Consider the following 23,056-nt stretch of genomic DNA (forward strand, 5'->3'; position numbering starts at 1 on the left):
TGAAAATTATTATCACGCGTCCTGAATGATTTAAGGTTCATTTCCGAGACCTCTTGTATATTAGATATACCAAGCGTTATCTTTTCCTTGACTGAGGTTTCCTTTCTCAAATTCTCTGAATGTTACACATGAAGCACAGAGTTCCTATACCACTCCCAGTAATTTTCCCGGATGAGTTGATCTACAAAATAAGATAGCCCAGTTTAAATATCATTTGCAAGGGCAAATTTCACTGCCTATGTATTCCGGTCGTTTAGAGAAGTTTTCGAGCTACAAACTATATTATAAACATTTTCTCCCCAGCCTGTGAAGGAGGCAGTTGTAGCGAAAACAAAAATAAAGAAAAAAGGGTAAATTTCACACGATGCAGTTAGTGAGGAACACAAGAGACTCGGAAGTAATGACACCAGTTTGAAGGAAAAAAATATGTTCATTATCACCTATCTGCAAGTCTCTGTCACTGAGTCTGTACCAATCAATGGGCTTTACAGGATAACCACAAACGAGAATGAACTCCTGCGATTCTACTTCTATTTCAATTTCAGATACAAGTTACTATGATCAAATGACCAACAGCCGCTGTGGCAATCCCAAGCAATCCACCAGCAATAACCTATAAGGTTCGTATCCAAATGGTAAACCAACTTTTCCTCAACGGGTAACTGACAACAAGTGCCCTTGAGGCAAAGATGTGCAGCATAATCATATCCTTCGCAATGTACATAGATCGGAAGCAGGTTACCCCCGAAATAGGGAAAAAGATGGTCATTGGAGATTTAAGTAAAAATGAAACGCATGTATGTGTTAGTATATGTACATATAAACAGACATGTATATTAGACATGAATAGATATGGTTGTGAACGAATGAATGAGTGTTGTCTATGTATGTACAGTGGTGATTAGTGAGGTTGTTGTGACCTAGAGTTCAGATCACAGGCACAAGATAGCCAGGCTGCATGCAAGGGCCTCATGCTCTGAAATGCTATTTTTCTGATCCTATAAGAAAATCAATGTCCCAAGTTCCGCAGAACTCGTGCTGAAAAAGAGCCAACACCAGTATGTAAATGAGCTCCACCTAGATCATTTAAATATAGGCACTATCTCATATTGATTTTCACAGGCCTTATTGGTACGCTTACCAGGACTTCGCCACCACCAGGACATTCAAAATATTCTATAACTACCTTTACATCTAGCAGAACTCCCTACATGGAATGGTCTGAATCTCACCAACTTCTTAGCAGAATATGAGTGTCCTGTACGACCACTAAGTGCTTACAAGTAGGAAACATATGAGGAGAAAGCCTCATGTATGGTTCTTAACTACATGCATTTAATAGATTGTAGAAGTTTGTCAACTGAATCATGAAGAAAAAGTACTTGCTCTTACCATGATGTGCCAATCTAGGATGCAAATCTATGAAACCGGCAATTGAGCAATAAATTACTCAGCTAGACGTGAATTGAAAAACAACTTGATTAAACAATTCATATCTCACAAAGAAAGAGCATTGTAATATAGATGATAAGATGCCATATAGAAGTTTATCAAAATGCTGTAAAGAGAACCTGAGGAGGAGTATGGCCTAAGAGTTCGTGTAATGGCCTGCTCTCAGCCAGAGGATGTTCAGCAGGAAGTCCGTACACGATTTGATTTAAAACCTACACGAAGCCACTGATGGTTGAAAACAGAAGATTCTACAAACTTTCAAGCCCAAACCGAAAGACAGAACTTAAAGGGAGCGGCTGGCCAGTTTGCAAACGAGAACAAAGGAGTAGCAAAGTGCACCTCTGCTTGACGACCAGCATGCAATCTTACGCCAGTTGCATCATACATCACCTGCAACCAGATTTCTACATTACAGAGAAAAGCATGGTACAACATGCTCAATCATACGTCACGCAAAAATGCAACGTGATAAAGAAAGGCTGAGCCATACGATGCATGCTATGATTAGCGCAATTGCGAACAGTGATCCTCCCAGGCCATCTTGAAATCCAGTGGCCACAGCTAGGGCAGTGACAGTTGCGGAGTGAGATGATGGCATTCCCCCTGATGCAACAAGTTGCTTGAGATCCAGTCGTCTTTCTTTATACCTGTGCATCTACCGAAGCTTAAGACTCAGAAATTAGGTTATACTACTCATCCACACAAGTTAATAGTAATCTAAAACCTCATGTTTCAAACTAGAAATTTTCAAGGAATCAGACAAACCGCAATAAACCAAAAGTAAAAACAAACTTTAGAAAATGCTATGCATGCTCCTTTGAAGCATATAGCTACATTCCTAACGCAAGTCTTCACTAGAAACAAAATTGAATTTCAACCTCAGTGAATCAGTAGATCATTCTTCTTCGATGGATGAGAGAGACATCCGATCAAACTGTGGAGTGATTGGCCACATTTTCTGCTAGACCTCCTAGAGTCGATCGAATCAATTCAATCAATTATTCAAACTTTAAACCATTTCATCCTAACAGCAAATCCCATCATTACAAGTACGGTAGGCCTCAACCAATGAACAAGCAGGTGCGCAGTTTGGGGCAAAAAGCAGAGAAAGCAGATTAAGGGTCCAGATGAACAAGAAACCTTGTAAGATAAGTGCTTGCAATGCGACACAGCTGCACAGTGACCAAAAAGCGAACTATCCTTGGAGGTGACATAGCGAGAAATATTCCTACAGCGAAATTACTCTGTGCTTTTATTGATTGTCCTTCTCTCTTTCTCGAGCTCACAAGTGCTCCAAAGACGTGAATAAACAAAGAAAAACCTGAGGTAATAGCAGAAGGAAAGCGTCCTAGGGAGAGCAATCAGTGAGTGGGGGATTATCCTCAAGCACGTGAGATGCTAAAAGTGATTATTCCAAAGAGAATCAACATCTAGATACTAATCCCGGACTCAACCTCAGGCCTTGGCATTCTAAGTATATCTCCATGTTAGTCTTGCGGCAACCATTCATGTTGCTAAAACAATTCACGAGAAGTACAATGCAACAAAAAGTTCTAACCACGTTGCTCAAGAGGATTTCAAAGAGAATCAACATCTAGACACAAATCCAAGTACATACGCAATCATTGCAAAAGAGGAGAAAGCGAGCGAAAATACCAGGAGAAGAAGAGCTTAGTGAACTGAGAGATCGCGAACGCGACGAGAGCGGAAGCGAGGGGATGATTCATTAGGATCGACGATGAAGAAGACATCGGCGAGGCGGCGGCGGCGGCGGTGGAGGAGGAGGACGATGAGGCGGCGGCTTGGACCAATGACCTCGTCCACATCGCAGCCTCCGGCGAAAGTTTCACGTGTCGAAGAAGAAAAATGGGTCTTGGCGCTCGAGTGGAGCGCGGCGAGACGGTAGAAAGGCACGTCGCTGTTCTGGTGGTAGTTGCTTTCTTTTCTGGTCTCGAGAAAGTGTAGAGAATAAAAGGCATCGATTAATTCTGTTTCGCGGAATATTTCCAACGTAAACTCTTGCACGCACGGTCCACATCTGAGCCGTCCGTGGCCACGGGAGACTCACGTGATCATGAACTCACATGTATCGAATGTACACAATACTCGTTCGATATTATTATGACCCTGCTTTTTATTTATTTAATTAAGTAGGATTAAATTTATTACCGAAATAAAATCAGATTTCTCAATTTTTTTTTATGTTACAAAATACTCTAATAGGTTTTAGTTCGATTTTGGGAGAGACCGGAGCAGTGACGGCATAGCTATGCCTTCCCACCAAGCGGCAAGATGGTAAGGCTTGATGATTCTGATTCAAAAAAATAATTTTGATTAGAATTATATTTTCTGATTTTATTTTGTGGATGATTTTTAGAGAATCATAACGTGTTTGGTAATCGAACAAAATTGTTGTTCCCAAGAATAATCGGGTAGCAAGAATTATTTTTTTTAAAAAATTATTTTAAAAAAATTAAATTTTTTAACATTATTATTATCATTATTAATTTCCCCCATTTTTATTTTTTTTAAAAATAAAATTTTTGCATTTTTTAAAATTTGTAACTTTTTTGTTAAATTTTAAAGCTTATTTTTAAATTTATTTTAAAAAATATATTTAAAATTTATTGTTAATAAATTTTAAATCTAATTTTAATTTTTTCAAAGTTCATAAGTCCACGTAGGAGCCCATGTGGCCTTAATCTTTTTAAAAGAATTGAGACTTTGTTCTTTTTTCTGGTTTCAAAAGTGATTCTTTTTTTCATAATTAATTTTCTTTTCATTCTTATTTTTGCTCCAAAATTGTTCTTGGAAACAGAATTAGAATCATTTACGTTACCAAACATGTTTCTCATCTTTTTTTATTCCGGAGAACAAAATTAGAGAATAAGAATCATTGCCAAACCGACGTGTGTTTGGCAATGACTTTGGTCCAAAAAATCAATTCCGGAATTGATTCTTTTTTATTTTGTTCGTGAGTTTTAGAGAATTAGAACGCATTTAATAACTACACAAAATTTCTATTCCCAAGAGTAGAAATGAGTTTAATAACTATACAAAATTTCTATTTCCAGAATAATTTCTCTTCCCATTTTTTTCTGTTTAAGTCAAATCATTATATCTTGCCTTTGTAAAGTCAAGCTATATAGCATCACTAATAAAATGAATACAGATCATGCATAATCCATAACTAGTTTATTTATTTCGTAGAGCATGAAAACATATGCAATATCTTTAAAAAAGGACATAAGCTCCACAAGAAAGAAGAGGTAGGGACAAAATGGGACGGTGTTCGAGCAACGGTGTTCGCTTGAGGTTGACGAGGGCGGCCCTCACCCAAATCGGCCAACAAAAAGCTTGTGAGGGTGACCCTTGCTCGAGGCTGAACCCGGATCGGCAAGAGCAACCTCCACTCGAAGCCGACTAGGGTGGCCCTCGCCCGGATCGGCGAGGGAGACCCTTGCTCGAGGCCGATGAGGCCGACCCTTGCTCGGATCATCAAGGACCCCTCACTCAAGGCTAACTAGGGCCACCTCAGCGAGATCGTTGGTAAAGAGACGACGAGGAAACCGAACAACGAAACAAAAGTCATCAGAGTTGTGCGACGAGAGATGCCGATGACAGTGTTGGAGCTAGCTAGTGGAGCATTCTTCCTAGAGGCTTAGTTCTTTTTTGGGGGTCGAGGGAACAAAGTGAGAGCCTTCCTTGAGCCTTCTCGCAATATTGATCTTGTTTCTCAAAAGTGATCATGGAACAGAAATTCAAATTTTTTTTTATTAAAGTTTTTGCTCTAAATCGAATCCCGAGAACAAAATTTGAGAATTTGAGAATCAAAATCATTTACGTTATGAAAAGGTTTTTCATTTTTTTTTGTTTCGAAAACATAATCAAAAAATCATAATCATTACCAAAGAGGCCCTTAGGCAACTCCTACCAACAACAAACGTGTTGCACCCTCAAATAATTAGCACAAGTTTCTCTAGCTTTTCTTCCCAATTCCCTTTCTCGGTGCATTGCACTGGCAAAAGTATGAGATTACGGGGTTTCATGAAAAAGAGCCATGGCATGATCTCAACTTTCAAAAATGGAAGAAAATGCCATGAAACTAATTGATTTTCCGCCTCAATCACATCATTTCGAAAACTCAATTATCAAAGGAAAAAGAAATCCCTCTGGTCCACAGGTCTTTCCATTCTTGTCGCACTCTTAGCAATGAAAAACCATGAAGTTCACCCATAAAGAAGAAATGAAGTAACAAATTACGCCTTTGCTTCTCTTTTGATTTTTCAGTTCCTAAGACTACATACGAATGGGGAAACTAACTAAGAACACGGTCAAATCAAACTTTTCCATTTGGTCATTGGTTAGCACCATTGTTAACTAATGGTATTAGGTACTTGCTTGCCAAATGTCCTACCTTTTTGTTTTCCTTTTGGATTAGACGCAACTAGCTCGGAGAAATATTCTTCTTTACTTTATCTTTGCAAGGGACCAACTTATTTATAAATGAATAGAGAAAGCACTGCACAATCTTTACCCCAAGAAAATTATTTCGTTTCATAGATCTCATGAGGTCCGCATTAGATTGATTGGACCATCCTCTAGTAGGACAGCCGCAAGAGCTAACGATCACCAGGATGAGGACTAGGAGTACGTTGTTATGGAAATTGGGGTTAAATGACTGTTCATCGGTACGCAATTTCTGACTCTAAAAGGCAAGGATGAGGATCGGTCCAGATCCATCGCTAGTGCAAATCAGAAAAGCATTAGTCATTCCAGTAGAAGTTTACCTCTTAGATACAATAAATAACTCCTCAGAATCATCCATCCTATTAGCAAATCATGCCACTAGCATCTTGTTAGTTCCTCCCATAAGTTAGCTCCTCCCATAAGGTGGATGGAGGCAAGCTTGCATATATGATCCTTCTGTGCTGCCAAATAGAGAAGAAATGACAAAAGGGTGTAGCTCCTCGTCTTACCAGATGTTTGGCCTAAGTATCATCAATCAATGGATTGCGGTGAAAAGGCAAATTCAAGAGGCTCATTTGGCAAACTTCCTTCCCTCCTTTTCTCCTCGTCAAGTCACCTCGCCTTCCTTGACAAGCATACATCCTTTTACCTGCAAGACGCAAGCCGACAAAACTCATGCTGCTCCGTGATTGGTGACTTGTTTAAGTACTCCACAAACCCCTGATCTTCTCCGTTACATTAATAGATAGTATACATTTGCAACACCAAACTAAGCCTTATCCCTCTAGAGAAGTCGGCTGCCACTAAGTGGAATCGGCTAAATTGATCACGCCATCAAGAGGTAAATGACCCCATCATGTGTTCCACTTTCTTGGTCATTGGAATAGTGGAAAAACGTTAACTGGAGCAATATATTGTGAACCATCCTGAGACAAAATGCAGCTTAAGTACATTTTTATCCACAAGTGTAATTCTGTCGGGAAGAATCACATAGCAACCTTGTCATGATGGAGGCACGGATTCTCATGGCTTGACTTTGAAAGAGCAGCGAATGAATTAATGTGCACTTGCCTGAAATGATCACTTGCTAGCCAACCAGGTGATTGTAACATGGAAAAAAATCAACTGGTTTTGAAAATATTCGCTACCACGTCAAAGACCTCAACGCTTCGAAGCAATTTGCTCCACCTCCCACTCTTGGAAGACAGTTTCACGGACTTTCTTCCAAGTCAGGTACAGTGATTGCTGGGTGATCCGTTTGAGTCAGATAAACAGAGCACAACATCCATTATCCATTCAAGGCCTTCTTCTTGGCATTGCAACTCCCACAAGCTTTTACCAAGCAAGTTTCCTCGCACAAATCTCCAGAATAAAGCTAGTTCATGCCAGAAGGGAAGGTCAGTAACAGGACGAGAAAGTCAACCGACCATGAGTGCACTTAAATGGCTGCAACCTCATAGCCAGAAGTATTGTTAATTTCAGTCTATACAAATCCAAGAGTGCAATTGTCAAGTTTCAGATTGTCAAACACCAAAGCCTGCAAAGAAGAGCATTAGTCTGGGATTTAGACATTTTTTTCCAAATGAGAATTCACTTAACAACGGTACTTCTGTCTTTTCTTTTCTTTTCCTTTTTGCTTGAACAAGGGTACCCAAACTGATACCGCTTGGGCAGTTTACTTACCTGAAAAACACCCTCCAGTATGATTGTCGCAGACAAAATAGACCTATCTATAAATGACTAGACAGTGTCTTTTCCGACAAAGTTCATAAGTTCTGCCTTTGCTGCTTCCATCACAACTTGGAAATCCACCTTCATATATCTTCCCCTGATTTTGAGAATTAAAACTTCGGCTCATCAGCATGTTCCTTTAAGAAGCATGTGACATCAATAAGAGTCGTGAATAAACAGGATGATGATGCAACTTCATCAGAATGGGTAAAAACCGAAATCAATTAACGATTACCGACATTGATGGGCATATTAAATTGAAAATTGCGAGCTAACAAACGAAGAGTACAAGAATTGTCAGATGCTAAGTCGTGTCATCACTCGATTCATTTTTTATGATTAAACAGGTCACCCAGTTAACACAATTGAAAATTAAACTCAAATTAGCAAAGTGAACAAGATTTTGTCAGACACTAAGTTGTGTCAAGTCACTTGATTCATTGTCCATGATGAACCCACCACCCAGTTAAATCATAAAACTTAACAGGTTTGAAGTTATCAAACAATGACAGCAAGAAAGAAAATTGCTCCCAAATAATTCTGATTCTTCAAAAGACATTTCCACAGGAACCTGACATCAAGGAGGATATCCAATTGGATTTCTTCATCCAAATCATCCTCCAAACAGTGTATTAACATGATCTTAATCAGATGATCCAGTGAAAACTATCAACAAAGAAAGTGGACAAGATACCAGAAATGAGTTCTGCCCCAAATCATAGACGGGTAGGCTGGGCTTGAAATGCCATGCAATATCCTTGCGACTGCTCTTGGTGTGAACTTTGCCTGGGAATTACTTTGTAGAAAAACCTGGAACCAATAATAAAAGCCTAAGCACTTGAAAAGCACAAAAATTCTCTAACATAATCAAAATCCAAAATTCCACATACCTTAATATCTGCTCTCAAAAAACTGCTGCCAAGATCAACGGTAGTTCTATCAGTGGAATAAGATATCTTGATTTTAATTCACACGCTCGTGATGGAATCAAATATTTCGAAAAAATCTCAATATAGATTTTTTTCCTTAAATCGAGTGCTTAGATCATTATGTATGTCGGATTAGACAGCAAATGTTCCATTACCTGCTTTGAGTCATCTTAGAAGGGATATCACAGTGATAATCTTTGTCAAAGTAATCCATAATCTTCCTCTGCAAGCACCACGTGTGTTGGGTACCGGAACAACCATTGGTCCTCTCGCATGTATTCAATGCAAAGACAGCAGCACCATTCATGGCATCCAGTTTATGAACCTAATTTGATCCAACATCAAAGGATATTAATCATTCAGTGGCTCTGGTGCATTTGATATAACTAAGAACCTAGCAACAATACCTTACAACTTTCAATATCGGACAACCATTTTGTCACGTTTGCTGAGAGGGAGCAAATATCTTCAGGAACGTCCACTACCACGTAACAATAAGCTGAATCCTTCGTTTCATATGTAATTTCTCCTTTTAGCTGACAAACATTCCAAATAATATTAGATGAAGTCAAGGATTCCTATTAACTTTAAAGATAGAACCAACAGCTGGACATCTCATAAACCAACGTGCAGGCTACAGTCTCTACTACGATGCAACCACTACTGAGGCATAATGCTGTAGGAAGATAAATGAATAAATGCTCCAAAATCCAAACTGATGATCAGTTTGATTTGTCAAAGGATACACAAAGTGACCATCAGACAGCCCAAACTTGTAGTTGACTGGAACAATTTCCTTTCAACTACTGAATGCAAAGACAACAAAGATCGCAATCTAGTAACATTTATCTCCAAGTTGACAATTTGAGCAGTAGAAGCTGACTGGTACATCCAAAGGAAGACCACACTCACCCCTGTATCTGTCGAATTTAATGTCGGCATGCTCCCAACAAACATTCAGTCAGTTTCAAGTCGGGCAGATATTAGCCCTTATACCCCATCCATCCATATCTCATAGGGTCACATAAGGAGGTGAGAATTCCCGGTGTTTACCAGCGAAAGAAATTAATTCAGGACAAGTATAAGCAGAACATGAACAATATTTACTGAGGATTAACAGACCATTACTATTGATGCATCTAATGTCGATCCAACAAATCAATTCAGTATCATAGCATATTTCAAGATGGTCATATATATCCAAAGTAAGGATTCTACTCAATTTGCTAGGGAAAAGGCCTCTGTGGTAAAAGGCTGCCAAATGAGATCAGTATGAAATCAAGTATGTAACCATTGTCTTTTGATTTTTGGCAACAAACCTTTAGATTCTGCAGGTGATTAGTTAATTCTGCTGCTGTGACACCAATGCTATTTGCCACAGTAGGTATGTCAAACACATATTGCCCTTGTCTTGCTTCTGACCTGCGAATGTCGAAAGAAGGTGATTGTGAACAGTTGGGCTTAAAATAGTTCCACAGCACAGTGAATCTAGTAGGAAATACATGAATAAGGACCACCTGTGCATCAGATTTGAGATCTTACTCACTTTTTCAAAATTGCAGCAACTACAATATCCTTGTCAGAAAGCAACACAGGTTGAGTCTACACAAGGACAAATTATAACCATCTCAGTAGCCAGTACAATAAGGTTAGTATTTCCATACCAAGACAAATGCAAAATCTGTAATGTTAAAGGAAGCCTTAACAGGTCGTGTTATTAACTACATTTGCATATCAGTAATTAAATGGGCCATGAAACAAACACACTCGTTCAGTTGATTTATGCTATTGGATTATTTTATCTTCACCTAGTTCTATACAGAAATAGGAGGCAGTCGGACTTGGACAATCAGATGAACAGATAACCTATTTTTTCCTCTTATATACGTTGACTAACTCCAACAAAAAGCCGATGCAATTTAGGAAATAAGAGAAGTAGTAGGATACGTCCTCAAGCTCATAAAAGGCATACCTGCTTCTAAGGTAATGAACAATTAAGAAGATATATCTACATGTACCTGATGGAAGTTCAGAAGATATATCTATATGTACCTGATGGAAGTTCAGAGTGCAAGTTACATTTAATTGTGGAAGCAACTGCAAGTATTGGACTTCACCCAATTCCAAATGCGTTAAAATTGTGAGCATTACCTGCCAACATTGAAATTTAGAATAGAGACCGCAGATCCCCTAATACAGAGCAAGGCTAATCTCAGAGGCACTTGAATTTTCGAAGATCACTAGAACCAAGAACGACATTCGACATAGAGTCTAATAAATATATAATAACCAGGTCTGCATAGTGAAGTTAGTTGGCTACATTTGGTTTCTCTTTTGCTTCTTGAGCATGCAAACTGTTTACAAATAATAGCAAGAATAAATTCAACTTGTCTGCCACCAACTGCATGTGATAATCAGTTGCTGATGCAGAAACAAATTTAAGCTATGGCAACACCGCCAACAGCTTTAGGGACACAAAACAACATCAAACTAGCATAGGACTCTGCCCCAAAGTAACAATATAAGATTTAGTATGGAAAAAATTAGTATTGTTCTTCAGTATATCCTGGCTTCTGCTGATCTCAGAAAGTTCTCTAGGAATAATATTATCTGTAGCAGTGAAATTGCAAGGCAGGTACCTCTTCTTTCATATCAAACCGTCGAGATGCCGATTCTTTCATGATTGAACAGACTTGTCCATGTGAAGTTGTGCCATTGTTGAAAACTTGGCAAAGGAACTTATCCACTGCATACTCATCCACTCCATCACTGAGATAGGGGAAATCCAAAATGCAAGTCAGCCCAAGATGTTTGATGTCCCTCAACAAAAGTGAAGCAGGCGATAGGATTGTAAATTTGTTAACCTGTGAGCGAGACTACGGAGCTTGAAGTATGTCATATCATCATAGAAGAGATGGCAATAAGACAACCTCCCATCTCGTCCAGCACGGCCAATCTCCTACAATACTCTAAGCTCATCATTCATGGGAACCTACTGTAATGAAAATCTTGAAAAGAAGAAATAAAAAGAGAGGTTAACCTGTACATATTCTTCCAAGCTGTTGGGAAGGCTGTAATGCATTATCTGGAGGAGGTACAAATGAGTGACGTCAGGAACAAAAGAAACCTTGATGAGACACGAAGAAAGATAGCTAATGGATATCTAAGGTGAATATGATTTTAATAGCACGACTATAGATTATGGTACGAGCTATTGATATTCATTCCAGTTCCTTGAGAATTTTTCCAATGAAGTTCAAAAAAGTGAAAGTACAAAAGTCCAAAACTCCGCATCAGTTGATGTTGGCTACAAGCGCACAACAGCTGCTTGGGTTCACTGTGTCCATTGAATCACTTATATGCCACGGGTTGGGCTGTTCCATCCATGCATTGATAGCCTAAAATGCCACTGAATCGATCTATAACTATTCATATAACGACACGGACCACTTCATGTTGCAGGTCAAAGTGAGCAATATGTTTTCTTCTTACCGCTCCAATGTCCCTTTTATCGAGTCCCATGCCAAATGCCACCGTTGCAACAATCTTCATACAAGAAAACAAATTATTGCTTAAAAATTCTACAGCCCACAACAATAATATAGGAAGTACAGTAACCAAGAACAACGAGATGTAAGATGATTGTCGATGCATAGAGGACCGGTTTATAAAGCTACCACTCTAATCTTGTTGGAACAGAACAACTCTTGTATACGGGCTCTGTCCTTTGTAGGGATCCCACTGTGATAACTCTATTTAACAATTACAAACAACTATATTAGATTAGAACTTGAATTCAGCAATTGAATGTGAAATCAGGAGAAAAGGTGAAAGAAACTTAAGTATGAAAAAATAAAGAAAACCAACCTTTGCAGAGATATTGTTGTCGCGTAAATATCTGCTTATTAGATCTGTCTCAGACTGCAATGTCAATAAGTACAGCTCACTGTTCTATTGAAGATCTTAATAGTGTATGAGTGCAATCATAGGTAACATATATTACAAAGTACAAAAATCATGGCAACAAGATGTCCAAACAACTACTTGGACCCAAAGGACAGTTTGTGCTCCGCAGCTACTTATAAGATACAGAGTAAATAAATCAGAAACCAGGGGCTAAAATAGAGAAGTGCACATCTGTGTAACTGAAAATGTACAGGATTTTCCATCCTTTTATGAAGAATTAAGTAGATGACCATAAGACTTGAGAATGAACCTGAAACTTGCAGTACACAATGATGCTCTGAACTTCTGAATAGGGAGATGACCTTAATAGCATCAGTAGGTCTTTCATCCTGTCAAATACAAATTCTGACTATCAAGTTCAATAGATTAAGCAATCCAGAGTGATAAAGCCTGTCAAGCAAACACATATGGAGAAGGAAAATCACCTGTTGTGACTCATGGAGATGAATAACTGCAGGTTATCCCTTAATGGAACCTTCTGGATGAGATTGGAAGAGGGAATTTCTAGTGCGCCCATTACTGCATCCAAGGTTGTTGAAGTGGCTGTTGCTGTCATTGCAAGAATACAATTAACACGGAGCCTAACGTGAAACAGAGAAGCCCTGAGTCTGGTATATGAAGGCCGAAAATTATGTGACCTGTGCGAAGATTTAATAGCAGATTAATAGTTTTTCAAGTTTCACTTGTACCGTTAGAGATTAAAGAAAGGGAATGACTGGCTTCATGGTCTCAGAATGAGAAACTAGTTTCTGTGACTAACCATTCAGATAGACAGTGAGCTTCATCAATTACCACGAGTGACACAAGTTGATCAGTAGAAAATATTCCCATGAAGTCCTCGTTCAGGAACCTTTCTGGAGAAACAAAAAGCACCTGAAGAGCATCTTTTTAAGTTTCAGCTCTTAAAAATAGGGAAAAGCAAGAATCTTAATGACGCTGAAAGGGAGTATGGACAAAGTTCAGAGCATATACATGGCACGATAAATTAAAGATAAATATCTCTATCAATACAAGTGCAGATGCAGGTAAATGACCTGCATAATGATATAATGTGCACCTTTAAGAGAAAATAGACTGCCAAAACCTTGTCCAGAACACCAAAATTTTAATAACTATTCAACAAGCAACTTGAATAAGATTCTTAACGTGTTCACCTTAATGCTACCTTCTTGGAGCAGCCTCAGTGTCTCTGATGTCTCTTGCCACGTCTGAAACAAAGAAAACAATCACTCAAATCCGAGAAGCATAGGATGGAACACCGAGACAAGTCACAACCAACCACTTGCCTGACTGCTACACAAAAGACCACCGTTGATCATTGGAGGCAATTGTTTTAGCTGATCAATCATCAAAGCCACTAAAGGGCTCACTACCAGGGTCATCCCAGGTAAGATCATGGAAGGTATCTGATAACACAAGGATTTGCCGGCACCAGTTGGCAAAACCAGCATAGTAGATTTCCCCGCAAGAACCATTCTGATGGCCTCCAATTGTCTGTCACGGAACAAATCATAACCATAGACCAATTTCAACAGCTTCACTAAATTCACATCTGAAGCGTCATTTCTAACAGCCGAAAGAGCCGCCTCAACGAGTTCGCTGTCAAACTTCCTACTCTCACTCTCCTGCATAATCTTTTGTTTCGTGGACTCTGTGACCAGCCCTTCTTCCTCGAAAACCCCTTCCATTTGGGCCTCAATTTCAGCCCCAAATTTCCCCTTTCTTCTTTTTGGGAATCGTTTAAAGCCTGAGGAGCGGCTATTCTTCCTTGCACTTTTGCTAAGGAATTTGCGCCGGTAGCTGTTGTGGTTCATGTTAAGCCTAACAAAATTGCCTTCTCCGCCACTCTTTCGCAGCTTTGTTGGAGGAAGAGCCACATTAGCTCTAATCAAGTTCAGGTTCTTCCTCGCAGCTTTCACTGAACTTGTGGATTTGACAGCTGATCCATCTCTCTCCACGGTTTCACTCTTGAGCTCCGATTTCGATCTGGCCAAATCAGATTCCTCGTTCTCGAAGTTGAGAGAAGGTCTTTGAAGTTTGGAAAACGAAGCGGATTTGGAGAAGTGGCCAGCTGGGAGAATCTGGAAGGAATCGATGGTGGCGACGGTTTCCGGTGGATCCAAAGGACGGCGGACGTGGAAAGGCGCGGTGGAGAGAGGAGATGGTATTGACATCGCGGTCAGATCTTGGGAGGGAAGGTTTGAGGGGTTCGGCAGACGGTGGCTTTGGGGCTTTGGAGCGGGAGTTCTGGCGGAGGAGCGGGAAGAGGAGGTTGGTCTAGCCCTTGGTTTGAGAGGCGGCGGCGGCGGCGGCGGCGGAATGTGGTCTCGTGGAGGAGTGGCAGAGACGTGAGAGCCGTCCGAATCGGAGTCGGAGTCCATGGGAGATAGGAAGAGGGAGCGAGCTAAGGTTAGCGAGGAGGGAAGAACATGGAGCCTGGAACAAATTGGTACATCCGTGTGTTCTTCGATTTCCCGCCAAAGTCTTACACGTGTGAAAATCATAAACTCTGCTTTTAAACTTTTGATTTATATTGTAGTCTTGCGCAGTTTATGTTTTGAAATTGATTAAACCTGAAACATTTTATTTTTTTCAAATAATTCAAATATTGGCATACAAAAATACATAATTTTTTAATATTCTTTTAATTTTAAATTACAAATGAAAAGGCATAAATAAAAGTTTGCGGCTCGAAGTAGATTCATCTATCTTATTTAAATAGGGTATCGCTTATGTTGTTTTCGCGTATTTTTAAATTTCCTTCGTATCCATAAACTAATGGGATAATCAATAGGAGTCAAACTAGTACACTACGAAAATTACTCGACTCGCATTTACAAATTCGGTGCTTGAAAGTAACTTGAGTTCAGTCGACTATTAAAAATTGATATTCAAGCTCGACTTGACTTGGTTATATGTGAATACTGGACATATAATCAAATTTATGCAAAAAGGGAATGAGGGTACCAATCTTTGTATTTGTCAAGTAATTTGATCAATCAATTTGTGAATGGTATGCCTTAGCTAAATACAAAACGTAAATAATATCAACATTTCAAAAAGTAAAATCCTATTTTTTGGGGTCAAAATTAAGGTACCACTTGTATCTCCCACAATTTACATCGATCATCGTCGATTTTGCTGGTTTGATTAAATTTTTAAACTATAGTTACTCATTTTAAATGATACACAATTATAATTTAATCGAATCAAATCTGTCTATGTGCAAGGCTTCGGAGAATTGCCATTTAAAATAGAGAAATAGTTTTTTTTTCCTTTCACACTCTTATTTGATTTTGAGTTATACACGATAAAGGACATTCCAATTAGCATGACTCTTCCGACCGAAAAAAAATTAGCATTAGTCTCAATTTATTTCTTTCAATATAATTCACATAACATTATATTGTAAACCCTTTTGTCTATTTTGCTGTTCATTCTTTTCCCATAGTTATTGCTACTAATATTTTACATTTTAATCATCTCTATCCAACATTACGACGTACGCAAAATTTCGAAAATATTCCCCGCAAGTGGGACCTCTTTCGCACATTGCTCCTCATGCGATGTTTGGGAGCAAGCTTGGTAGCGAAAAAAAAAAAACCAAAATGCTAATATTTATCTACTTTCTGACTCACAAAAAATTTAAAATTTCACAACTTTCCACTTGATTTTCCATTTTCCCTCATTTTCGAAACAAAGCCTTAGAGTGTACTTTGTCTCAATTAACACTTAGATTAGATACACATGCCTCATATTAGGGCTGAACATAATACACCGATTGGACCGAATCGATTCAGTCCAGTTTTGGGGAGATCTAGTTCGGCTCCCGGCTCATAAAAATGGAATCGGTGTCCGGGCGATCCGATTCCCGATTCCGAAGAAAGAGCTGGACCGATGGACCGCCCAACTGAACGGACGTTTTTTTTAATTTTATTTTAAATATAAAACTAAATCTCATATTCTAAACTATCTAAGGCAAGCTTTCCTAATCTGAAACCCTCCGTTTTGAGAACACACCCCCCCCCAAAAAAAAATTTCTGAAACCCTCTGTCGACACTCTGAGTCTCACGCTCGCAGCCTCGCAGCCTCGCACGCCTCGACGCTCTCAGCCTCTCACCATCTCGGTCAATGCTCGCACGCCTAGCTTACGCTTGCAGCCTCTCGCCCTCTCGCTCGCTGGAGGCTCTCAGCCTTGGTCGATTCTCTTTCTCTCTCTCTGTCGTTAGTTTTCCGTGCCGGTGCCGAAGGAGAGCTTGGTAAAGGAGGTGGAGGTGTAGTAGCCACCACCGCAAAGGCGAAGGCAGAGGGGTTGGAGGGGGCGGAGGCGGGGGCGGAGGCGGGGGCGGGGGCCAACCTGGGGGTATGGTAGGGGGAAGAGTCCGGGGCGGGAGAAGGAGGGGGGTGATCTTCTTCCGGGCTCTGTCGCTTCCACCACCATTTGGTCTTGCACGTATGCTCATCAAATTGCAAAACAAGAAGAATAGGAGATGAAGAGAGGTAATCGTTGGTGGTGGGGTTTAGATAGCAGGAGAGAATTAGATTATGTTTGATCGTTCAGATTTGGATTGGAACCGACTAAAATAAGGTCAGATTGAAAATTCTTCAAATATCCTTCGAATTGTGGAAAATCCCATCACAAATTCGGTACAATTTAAGATAGGATAAAAGTCTTTGAAGATTTTTTAAAATCACACCTGCTTAATACAGATCAAATCGAAGAAAATGTGCAGCAACAGTACTGAAGATCAATGCCAAAAAGAGAAATCCAGAGTGTTTTTTTTTAGCTTGCTTGTTTTTGACTCGTTAGTGAGCTTTCTTCTGCTCGAGAGAGAAGACAATGTACTAAGACATTCTGAACGAGTTGATTATATTTTTTGTAGGCTGTAAATTTTTCATTCCTTATCAGTGAGTTGCTTTGATTAATTGATCGATGAGAGAGTATTGGCTTCAAGTAGAGAAGAAAGAAATCGATCTGCTTGGCCTTGAAAGCGAAGAAGAGGATGAACCCCTTTGCTAGAGATTTGTCAAAAAATTCTCCTTGACAGCGGTGGTGGTGAGCCAACGCCAAGAAGAGAGATTGATCGAGAAGTGCAAAGAGGACGATGTCGAACAGAGAAGAGGAAGCATTTTTTTTTCTTTGTTCTTTTATATTTATATATCATATTCGGCTTTATCTCACTCCTAGGTATGGTTTTTTTATTTGGTTTATATCCGCACATATTCGAATTCGGTGTTCTTTCAAACACCGAATATGATAATTTTTATCTTATTTGGAGTTATAATTGGTCCATAAAACACATCGGATTTTGAACTCTCTCCTCCATCTTGTCAATCCACTTTGATTCGTTCATTCTCGATTTATCTTCCCCCTTCTTTTCCGAGAAATGCAAAGAAAAATCATCCTCGAAATAGTGAGTTGTGGAGTGTGGAACTAACGGTTGCACTGGACTACTTGAGAATAGGGCTGAACCGGTATATTTGGTTGTAAGGATCTTCGGTTCGATTTACAGTTTCGAAAATTGGAAATCGATCCCTCCGGTCCAATTTTCGATTCTAGTGCGGGATCGGACCGCACCGATAATCGATCGCTCCTATTTCAAACAATCCCATTGCAATTAGAAGGATGAAAATTGAGTTCGATCAGAGATTTCAACACAAATTTCGACCAAAAGACCCCTTCCTCTCGCGCGAAATGGTCACGTGAAGTCAAAGGGTGCATCGTCCGGCCAAATATCTTGACCGCCAATGAGCTAGGGTTTGTTTGAGTTGAGATAGACGTGTAAAATGGGGGGCAAATTGAGATAACAGTCCGCTTTGGGAGGCCAATTTGCCACGGTTGTCTCACTTGGGGGTTTTTTGGGAATTTTCCCTAAACTGATCGTCAAGAGTATACGGCGCTTCGCTTACGTCTTTCCGTCTCTGGTCTGCACAGTGCATGCCGGCTTCGCTCGACAGTAAGGCGAGGCAAAGCAGTCCGCCATTTCCGACTGAATCGGCGGAGCCTCGCAATCTCGAAGAGGTGCGGCGACCTCATGTGGTCGGCTCTTCTACGCTCGCGGCTCGCGCCGTCATCCTCTCTCGCTCAATATCAGCAGTGGAGTCTAGGGTTTCTGGGGGCGAGCCGCGCTTGCTCCACCTCCACCGCCGCGGCGCACGGCGTTGATCAGTGGTCAATCCTCGATCTGCAGGAGGTGGAGAAGGTGCTCAGCGACGTGAGGGCGGACGACGTGAAGGTGATCCCGGGTCGCAAGGATCGCGACTGGGCCGATTACATCGTGCTGGCCACCGGCAGGTCCTCTTGGCACGTGAAGAACATCGCTCAAGCCCTTCTTTACAAGGCATGTCCATCGCTCCTAATCGACTCTTGCGTTCGATTTTTGATTAGCCTTTCGATCTCTAAGAACAGTTTCCCATAGGATTTGTTGGTTATGTGGGAGGAGTCTTTTTCTGTTCCCCCATGCGATCTTCGCGCCTAGCAATTTTGAGAAAATTGATCACGTCGAGCCCAAAATTAGAGTTCTACACACCATATGTTCGATTATCAAGGAAGAGGAACATTTACATAGCGTGGGATCGACTTGGAAATATCTACAATCCTTCTCGGAAATAATTATTCATGCGAAGTAGTTGTACGCTAACCATTTGGAAGTCTATCGAGAGAAGCATTATGTGCTGAGATGCTTTTGGCCAATGCAGGCTAAACAAAAGCAAAAAGGAGCTCGAAGACTGATGCTGCCGAGCGTATCATGGTCAACATCAAGCGGGGGGAAATCTTCGGCAAAAAAAGAAGTAAAGGAAGGAAAGTGGGTCGTGGTCGACTCTGGTGTGTACTTCAATTGATAACAATTCGAGCCGTGACTCTGACCAGCTGACATTTCTTTTTATTGTTTGTTCGTCACAACAGACTCCTCTTGGATACCTGTATTCATCCGCTTGATTTCTACATGTCAAAAATGGAGATCTCATGTGTGTTTTGCATTAAGGCTGAGAATTTATCATAAATGGAGTCTGTTATATTGGTTGTGTCCATGTGTGATTATTATGTTTATAACTATCTTGTTTTCCTACAGGCAAAGTAGTAGTTCATGCTCTTGATGAAGAAGCCAGAGCTTATTATGACTTGGATGGTCTCCTGTCGACTGACTCCTACCAAGAGGATTCGATTCAGGTGCGTTTTGAAGTCTCAGATCAAGTCTTATCATTCAAATGTTGTGCTTTATTATTGATGTCGGTGGATCATTCATTAAGTAGAAATAATGTTTGCGAAGATAGGTCTCTCGTATGTGCATACTGCATATACTTCTTTATTCCTTCTATTCTTTGATGTATGCAAATCCGCAAACATGCACAGTTGGTGAAGTCTTAGAGAATCTCGGCTGAAACAGTAGAACGGCGAATGAGCGAGATACGAAGAATACCCTGTAATCTCGTCTATATGGTCGTGGGGTTGATAAAAGAAGTACCTATCTCCTTAGATGACTTTAGGATGCGTGGGTGTCTCCTTATATGACTTTAGGATGTCTATATATCGCCTTCTCAGTTGCTGTGGTTTTTTTCTCCATAGAAGTTTCGTCAAGTTACGTCCGTTGAAAAACATGTGGACGTAAGGCAACTCATTGACTTTTACCTTTAGGCTGGTTGGATTGGAAGATGATATTATCTCTCTTCAATGTGTTAGAAGATATTCTGGAAAGTGGGTTTCTCCAAATCCATGTCAAGAATGCTGTTAGAAGTGAGTGTTTAGATGGGTGAGATTGGAGATTGAAGTTGTCTGCTTTTATAATCGAATGGTGCTTTGCCAGATTAAACAAACCGTACTTAGAACTTGAGTATGTTTGGTAAACTCATCATCTGTAGAAGCTATGTTTGATGTCAAAATTTGTCTGTTTCATTAATTACTTCATCTCATTGGTATTCAGGATTTGGGAAAGGCCTTAGTGAAGATTCGTCGCAAGAACAACTCGAAACGGCGAACTCAAAATGGTGCATGAAGAACTGCCCTGTTTGCTAGTTACTTCGCCCTTTGCCTCTGTACGGTTGAAGATCATGTTCTTGCCGTTTCTCGAGCTAGAACCTTGTTGAAGACGCGGAGAATTCAAATGACATGGCTGTGCGAGGTCTTATTTGTCCATCAATGGGCAGGATGCTGGTGCGTGTTGTAATTGTGCCATCTCTCTTCTTTCGTGATCGCCTTGGGGTGAGGAATCATATTTGTTCTTCTGGAACAAAGGAGTCGAACTGCTTTAACTAGGCTTGCTCCATTAGAGAGAGAAGTTTGAGATATGGTTGAACGAAAAAACCGACCTAACTTGCATGGGCGGATCGGTAATTTCATTTTTGGTGAGTTTGATTGGAAACCTGTCAAGATGCGGTCGGATTCTCAAAATTCTGAGCTCACTATACTTGACATTCGGGTCCTTTTCTATTTCACGGAAGTTGGATGTTACTTGAAAAGTTATTTCCAACAGAATTCTTTTTCAAAAGGTTTATTGTTTGACTGGAAGTTTTAGATGGGTTGATTTTATTCTTCAACGTTGTTGGAAAATCTTAGAATTTGTTTTTGACAAATTTACCGTGGTTTGGTAATTGGCATGATAATATCTGCTCCAGGTTTTGTTTGATAGGTGGGCGGATGGTAAATGGCGGCGGGTAGAGTATTAAGTAAATAAAAATTATAATCTTAATTGTTATTGATAACGAAAATATTCTCCTGTTTTTTTTTTGGTACAATGAGAGTTGATTTATCACTGATGTTGTTATTTTTTCATTTGCTATTTTTTTTAATCATATACTTTTATCTGTTGACAATTGTAATTGCAGCACATAATGTAAATTCATTTTGCATAGAAAACAGTATTGAAGAAGGAAAAAGGAAAAATCACTAAAATCCCTCTAAAATGACACACCGTTTCCGAAAGTTCTCCCAGAGCTAATTTTGTTCTCAGACATCTCCTAAGCTTAATCGCTCATTAACCCTTCGAAGTAGGGGTGTCAACGGGCCGGGTAGGGTCGGGTTTTGACCCGGCCCGAAACAGAACAATATTGAGCTTGACCCGGCCTGACCTGGGCCGGGTCGGGTCAGGTCGGATTCTAGTCCGATTCTTTTTTTTTTTTTTTTTTTTGGAATCAAAATCAATTAACAAACCCATTAAATGAAAAAAATAAAAAATAAAAAAAATAAAATAAAAATTAATTTTAAAAGAAAACATTTGTCTTAAAAAAAGTAAGGCGGCGGGCCCGCCCGGCCCGAGTACCAAACCTGGCTCGAAAATGTCTGAAAATTAAATGAATTTTCGGGTCGAGTCTATCCATCTGGCGCGGGCTTTTTTGATATCCCTGATTCGGAGGATTGCTCGTTTCTTGAAATTCTATTCATAGTTGACTTCAATCTAAAATATCATCTAATATGATCACATTATTAAAAAAAACCCTTTGAAAATAATGGCCGATTAACACGTGCTCATCAACATGTGCAATTGCGCCTCTCTTAGGGGCATTTTGGTCCAAACCAACCTTAACCCTAGTATAGTAAACTCAAAAATAAAATAAAATAAAATAAACCTCAATAAGCCCTATAGCGTGGACGACTCGCTTGATTGAAAACGCTTAACATGGTTCGCTTCAATTCACGAAATTCTCATTTCAGCGCTCACCTCTCATCTGCAGTGATTCTTCTCTCTAATTTTTCAAATCTTAAATTTTTTCTGATTGTGAAGCTGGGAGAAATTTTTACATTACTGATGTGCATGCAGCGCAAGGGACGTGAACGAAATGTGTTTTCTTCGGGACCAAAAAGCCCTCTAAAAAAGAACGACCCGTGTAGAAGCTAGTCCTAGAAAGCATTGACATTCTTTGAGGGCCTTGACATATTCGGACACTCTCTGACACTCTTTCAACACTTTTTGACGTGCGATCGACGTATGGTCAACACTCCGGACACGCCAACAATACTTGAGTCCAGTATCCCGACACGCACGGAGTCAATTTTAAGCATTTTCAATAAATTACGGGTCAAAATGTTGATTTATTAAAAAGACATATACTTAAGTCATTGATCTAGCCACACAAAAATTAATATACCCAGTTAGCCAAAAAAAAAAACTAATTGTAAATCTATAACAGAAAAAGAAAAAAAAAACTCATCCCTAATATTTTTATATATACGTGATAATTTATCATGTGTATACGAAAAATATACATTTAGTGTATAACATGTCTAAATTCTCTATTTTTTGAGAATTACGTGTTAGCGTGTCGTATTATATCGTTTCGCGTATCGCGTGTCGATGTCAATGCTACTTTTTTTTTTTTTTTTTTTTGGTCCAAGATGTCAATGCTACTTGGAGAGCTACAAGAAATTAGTGTCACGTTGCGAGTTGTTAAAGCCAAAATGATGGCGCATTTTGGAAATTTTAAGAAGCTGGCTGGATTCGTGGGGGATTTTTTCGGAATTTCGGAAAACTGCCAAATTCAGTAAAGCACCACCTGCTTTAAAGTCGCAAATT

At 39.8% G+C, this 23,056-nt stretch overlaps 3 protein-coding genes across 9 annotated transcripts; 1 reads left to right on the top strand and 2 right to left on the bottom strand.

The window, feature by feature from the left end:
- Positions 1-415: 415 nt before the first annotated feature.
- Positions 416-3,472, bottom strand: LOC115749370 (uncharacterized membrane protein YuiD). The gene is made up of 5 exons (XM_030686155.2): positions 3,109-3,472; positions 1,943-2,099; positions 1,792-1,842; positions 1,572-1,664; positions 416-613 (listed from the first exon to the last, which is right to left on the bottom strand). The coding sequence occupies exons 1-5, from the start codon at positions 3,429-3,431 to the stop codon at positions 542-544; spliced, it is 696 nt and encodes a 231-aa protein (XP_030542015.1). The 5' UTR covers positions 3,432-3,472; the 3' UTR covers positions 416-541.
- Positions 3,473-6,250: 2,778 nt separating this feature from the next.
- On the bottom strand, positions 6,251-14,979 carry LOC115749362 (ATP-dependent DNA helicase Q-like 5). 6 transcript variants are annotated; one of them, XM_048279960.1, is made up of 20 exons: positions 13,835-14,979; positions 13,703-13,756; positions 13,309-13,421; positions 12,974-13,186; positions 12,799-12,877; positions 12,450-12,503; positions 12,260-12,334; positions 12,075-12,128; positions 11,623-11,667; positions 11,447-11,541; positions 11,222-11,351; positions 10,635-10,733; positions 10,129-10,184; positions 9,902-10,004; positions 8,990-9,118; positions 8,738-8,907; positions 8,544-8,565; positions 8,348-8,463; positions 7,606-7,790; positions 6,251-7,459 (listed from the first exon to the last, which is right to left on the bottom strand). In XM_048279960.1, exons 1-19 carry the CDS (start codon positions 14,927-14,929, stop codon positions 7,649-7,651), a joined length of 2,844 nt encoding a protein of 947 aa, XP_048135917.1. In that variant the 5' UTR covers positions 14,930-14,979; the 3' UTR covers positions 6,251-7,459; positions 7,606-7,648. The 6 variants fall into 6 exon arrangements, with proteins under 6 accessions (XP_048135917.1, XP_030541997.1, XP_048135916.1 ...); XM_030686137.2 differs by having other exon boundaries at positions 7,606-7,750; positions 8,544-8,568; XM_048279959.1 differs by having other exon boundaries at positions 8,544-8,568.
- A 3,437-nt stretch (positions 14,980-18,416) lies between these two features.
- Positions 18,417-20,986, top strand: LOC115749350 (protein Iojap-related, mitochondrial). Of its 2 annotated transcripts, none has more exons than XM_048279964.1 (4): positions 18,417-18,889; positions 19,248-19,374; positions 19,622-19,731; positions 20,471-20,986. In XM_048279964.1, exons 1-4 carry the CDS (start codon positions 18,584-18,586, stop codon positions 20,540-20,542), a joined length of 615 nt encoding a protein of 204 aa, XP_048135921.1. In that variant the 5' UTR covers positions 18,417-18,583; the 3' UTR covers positions 20,543-20,986. The 2 variants fall into 2 exon arrangements, with proteins under 2 accessions (XP_048135921.1, XP_030541976.1); XM_030686116.2 differs by having other exon boundaries at positions 18,424-18,889; positions 19,622-19,719.
- The last annotated feature ends 2,070 nt before the right edge of the window (positions 20,987-23,056 follow it).

This window comes from Rhodamnia argentea, chromosome 6, assembly GCF_020921035.1.
Source record: "Rhodamnia argentea isolate NSW1041297 chromosome 6, ASM2092103v1, whole genome shotgun sequence".
Lineage (NCBI taxonomy): Eukaryota > Viridiplantae > Streptophyta > Magnoliopsida > Myrtales > Myrtaceae > Rhodamnia > Rhodamnia argentea.

Coding starts and splice junctions, on each gene's coding strand:
- LOC115749370 (XM_030686155.2), bottom strand. CDS start 3,431: ATGCCTTTTATTCTCTACACTTTCTCGAGACCAGAAAAGAAAGCAACT. Junction 1,665..1,791: donor ATGCTGGTCGTCAAGCAGAG/GTGCACTTTGCT, acceptor GGCTTCGTGTAG/GTTTTAAATCAAATCGTGTA. Junction 614..1,571: donor TAGGCCATACTCCTCCTCAG/GTTCTCTTTACA, acceptor CGAACCTTATAG/GTTATTGCTGGTGGATTGCT.
- LOC115749362 (XM_048279957.1), bottom strand. CDS start 14,929: ATGGACTCCGACTCCGATTCGGACGGCTCTCACGTCTCTGCCACTCCT. Junction 12,504..12,798: donor TTGTGTACTGCAAGTTTCAG/GTTCATTCTCAA, acceptor TTGACATTGCAG/TCTGAGACAGATCTAATAAG. Junction 8,908..8,989: donor CCGATATTGAAAGTTGTAAG/GTATTGTTGCTA, acceptor GGATCAAATTAG/GTTCATAAACTGGATGCCAT.
- LOC115749350 (XM_048279964.1), top strand. CDS start 18,584: ATGTGGTCGGCTCTTCTACGCTCGCGGCTCGCGCCGTCATCCTCTCTC. Junction 18,890..19,247: donor CTCAAGCCCTTCTTTACAAG/GCATGTCCATCG, acceptor TGGCCAATGCAG/GCTAAACAAAAGCAAAAAGG. Junction 19,732..20,470: donor CGATTCAGGTGCGTTTTGAA/GTCTCAGATCAA, acceptor ATTGGTATTCAG/GATTTGGGAAAGGCCTTAGT.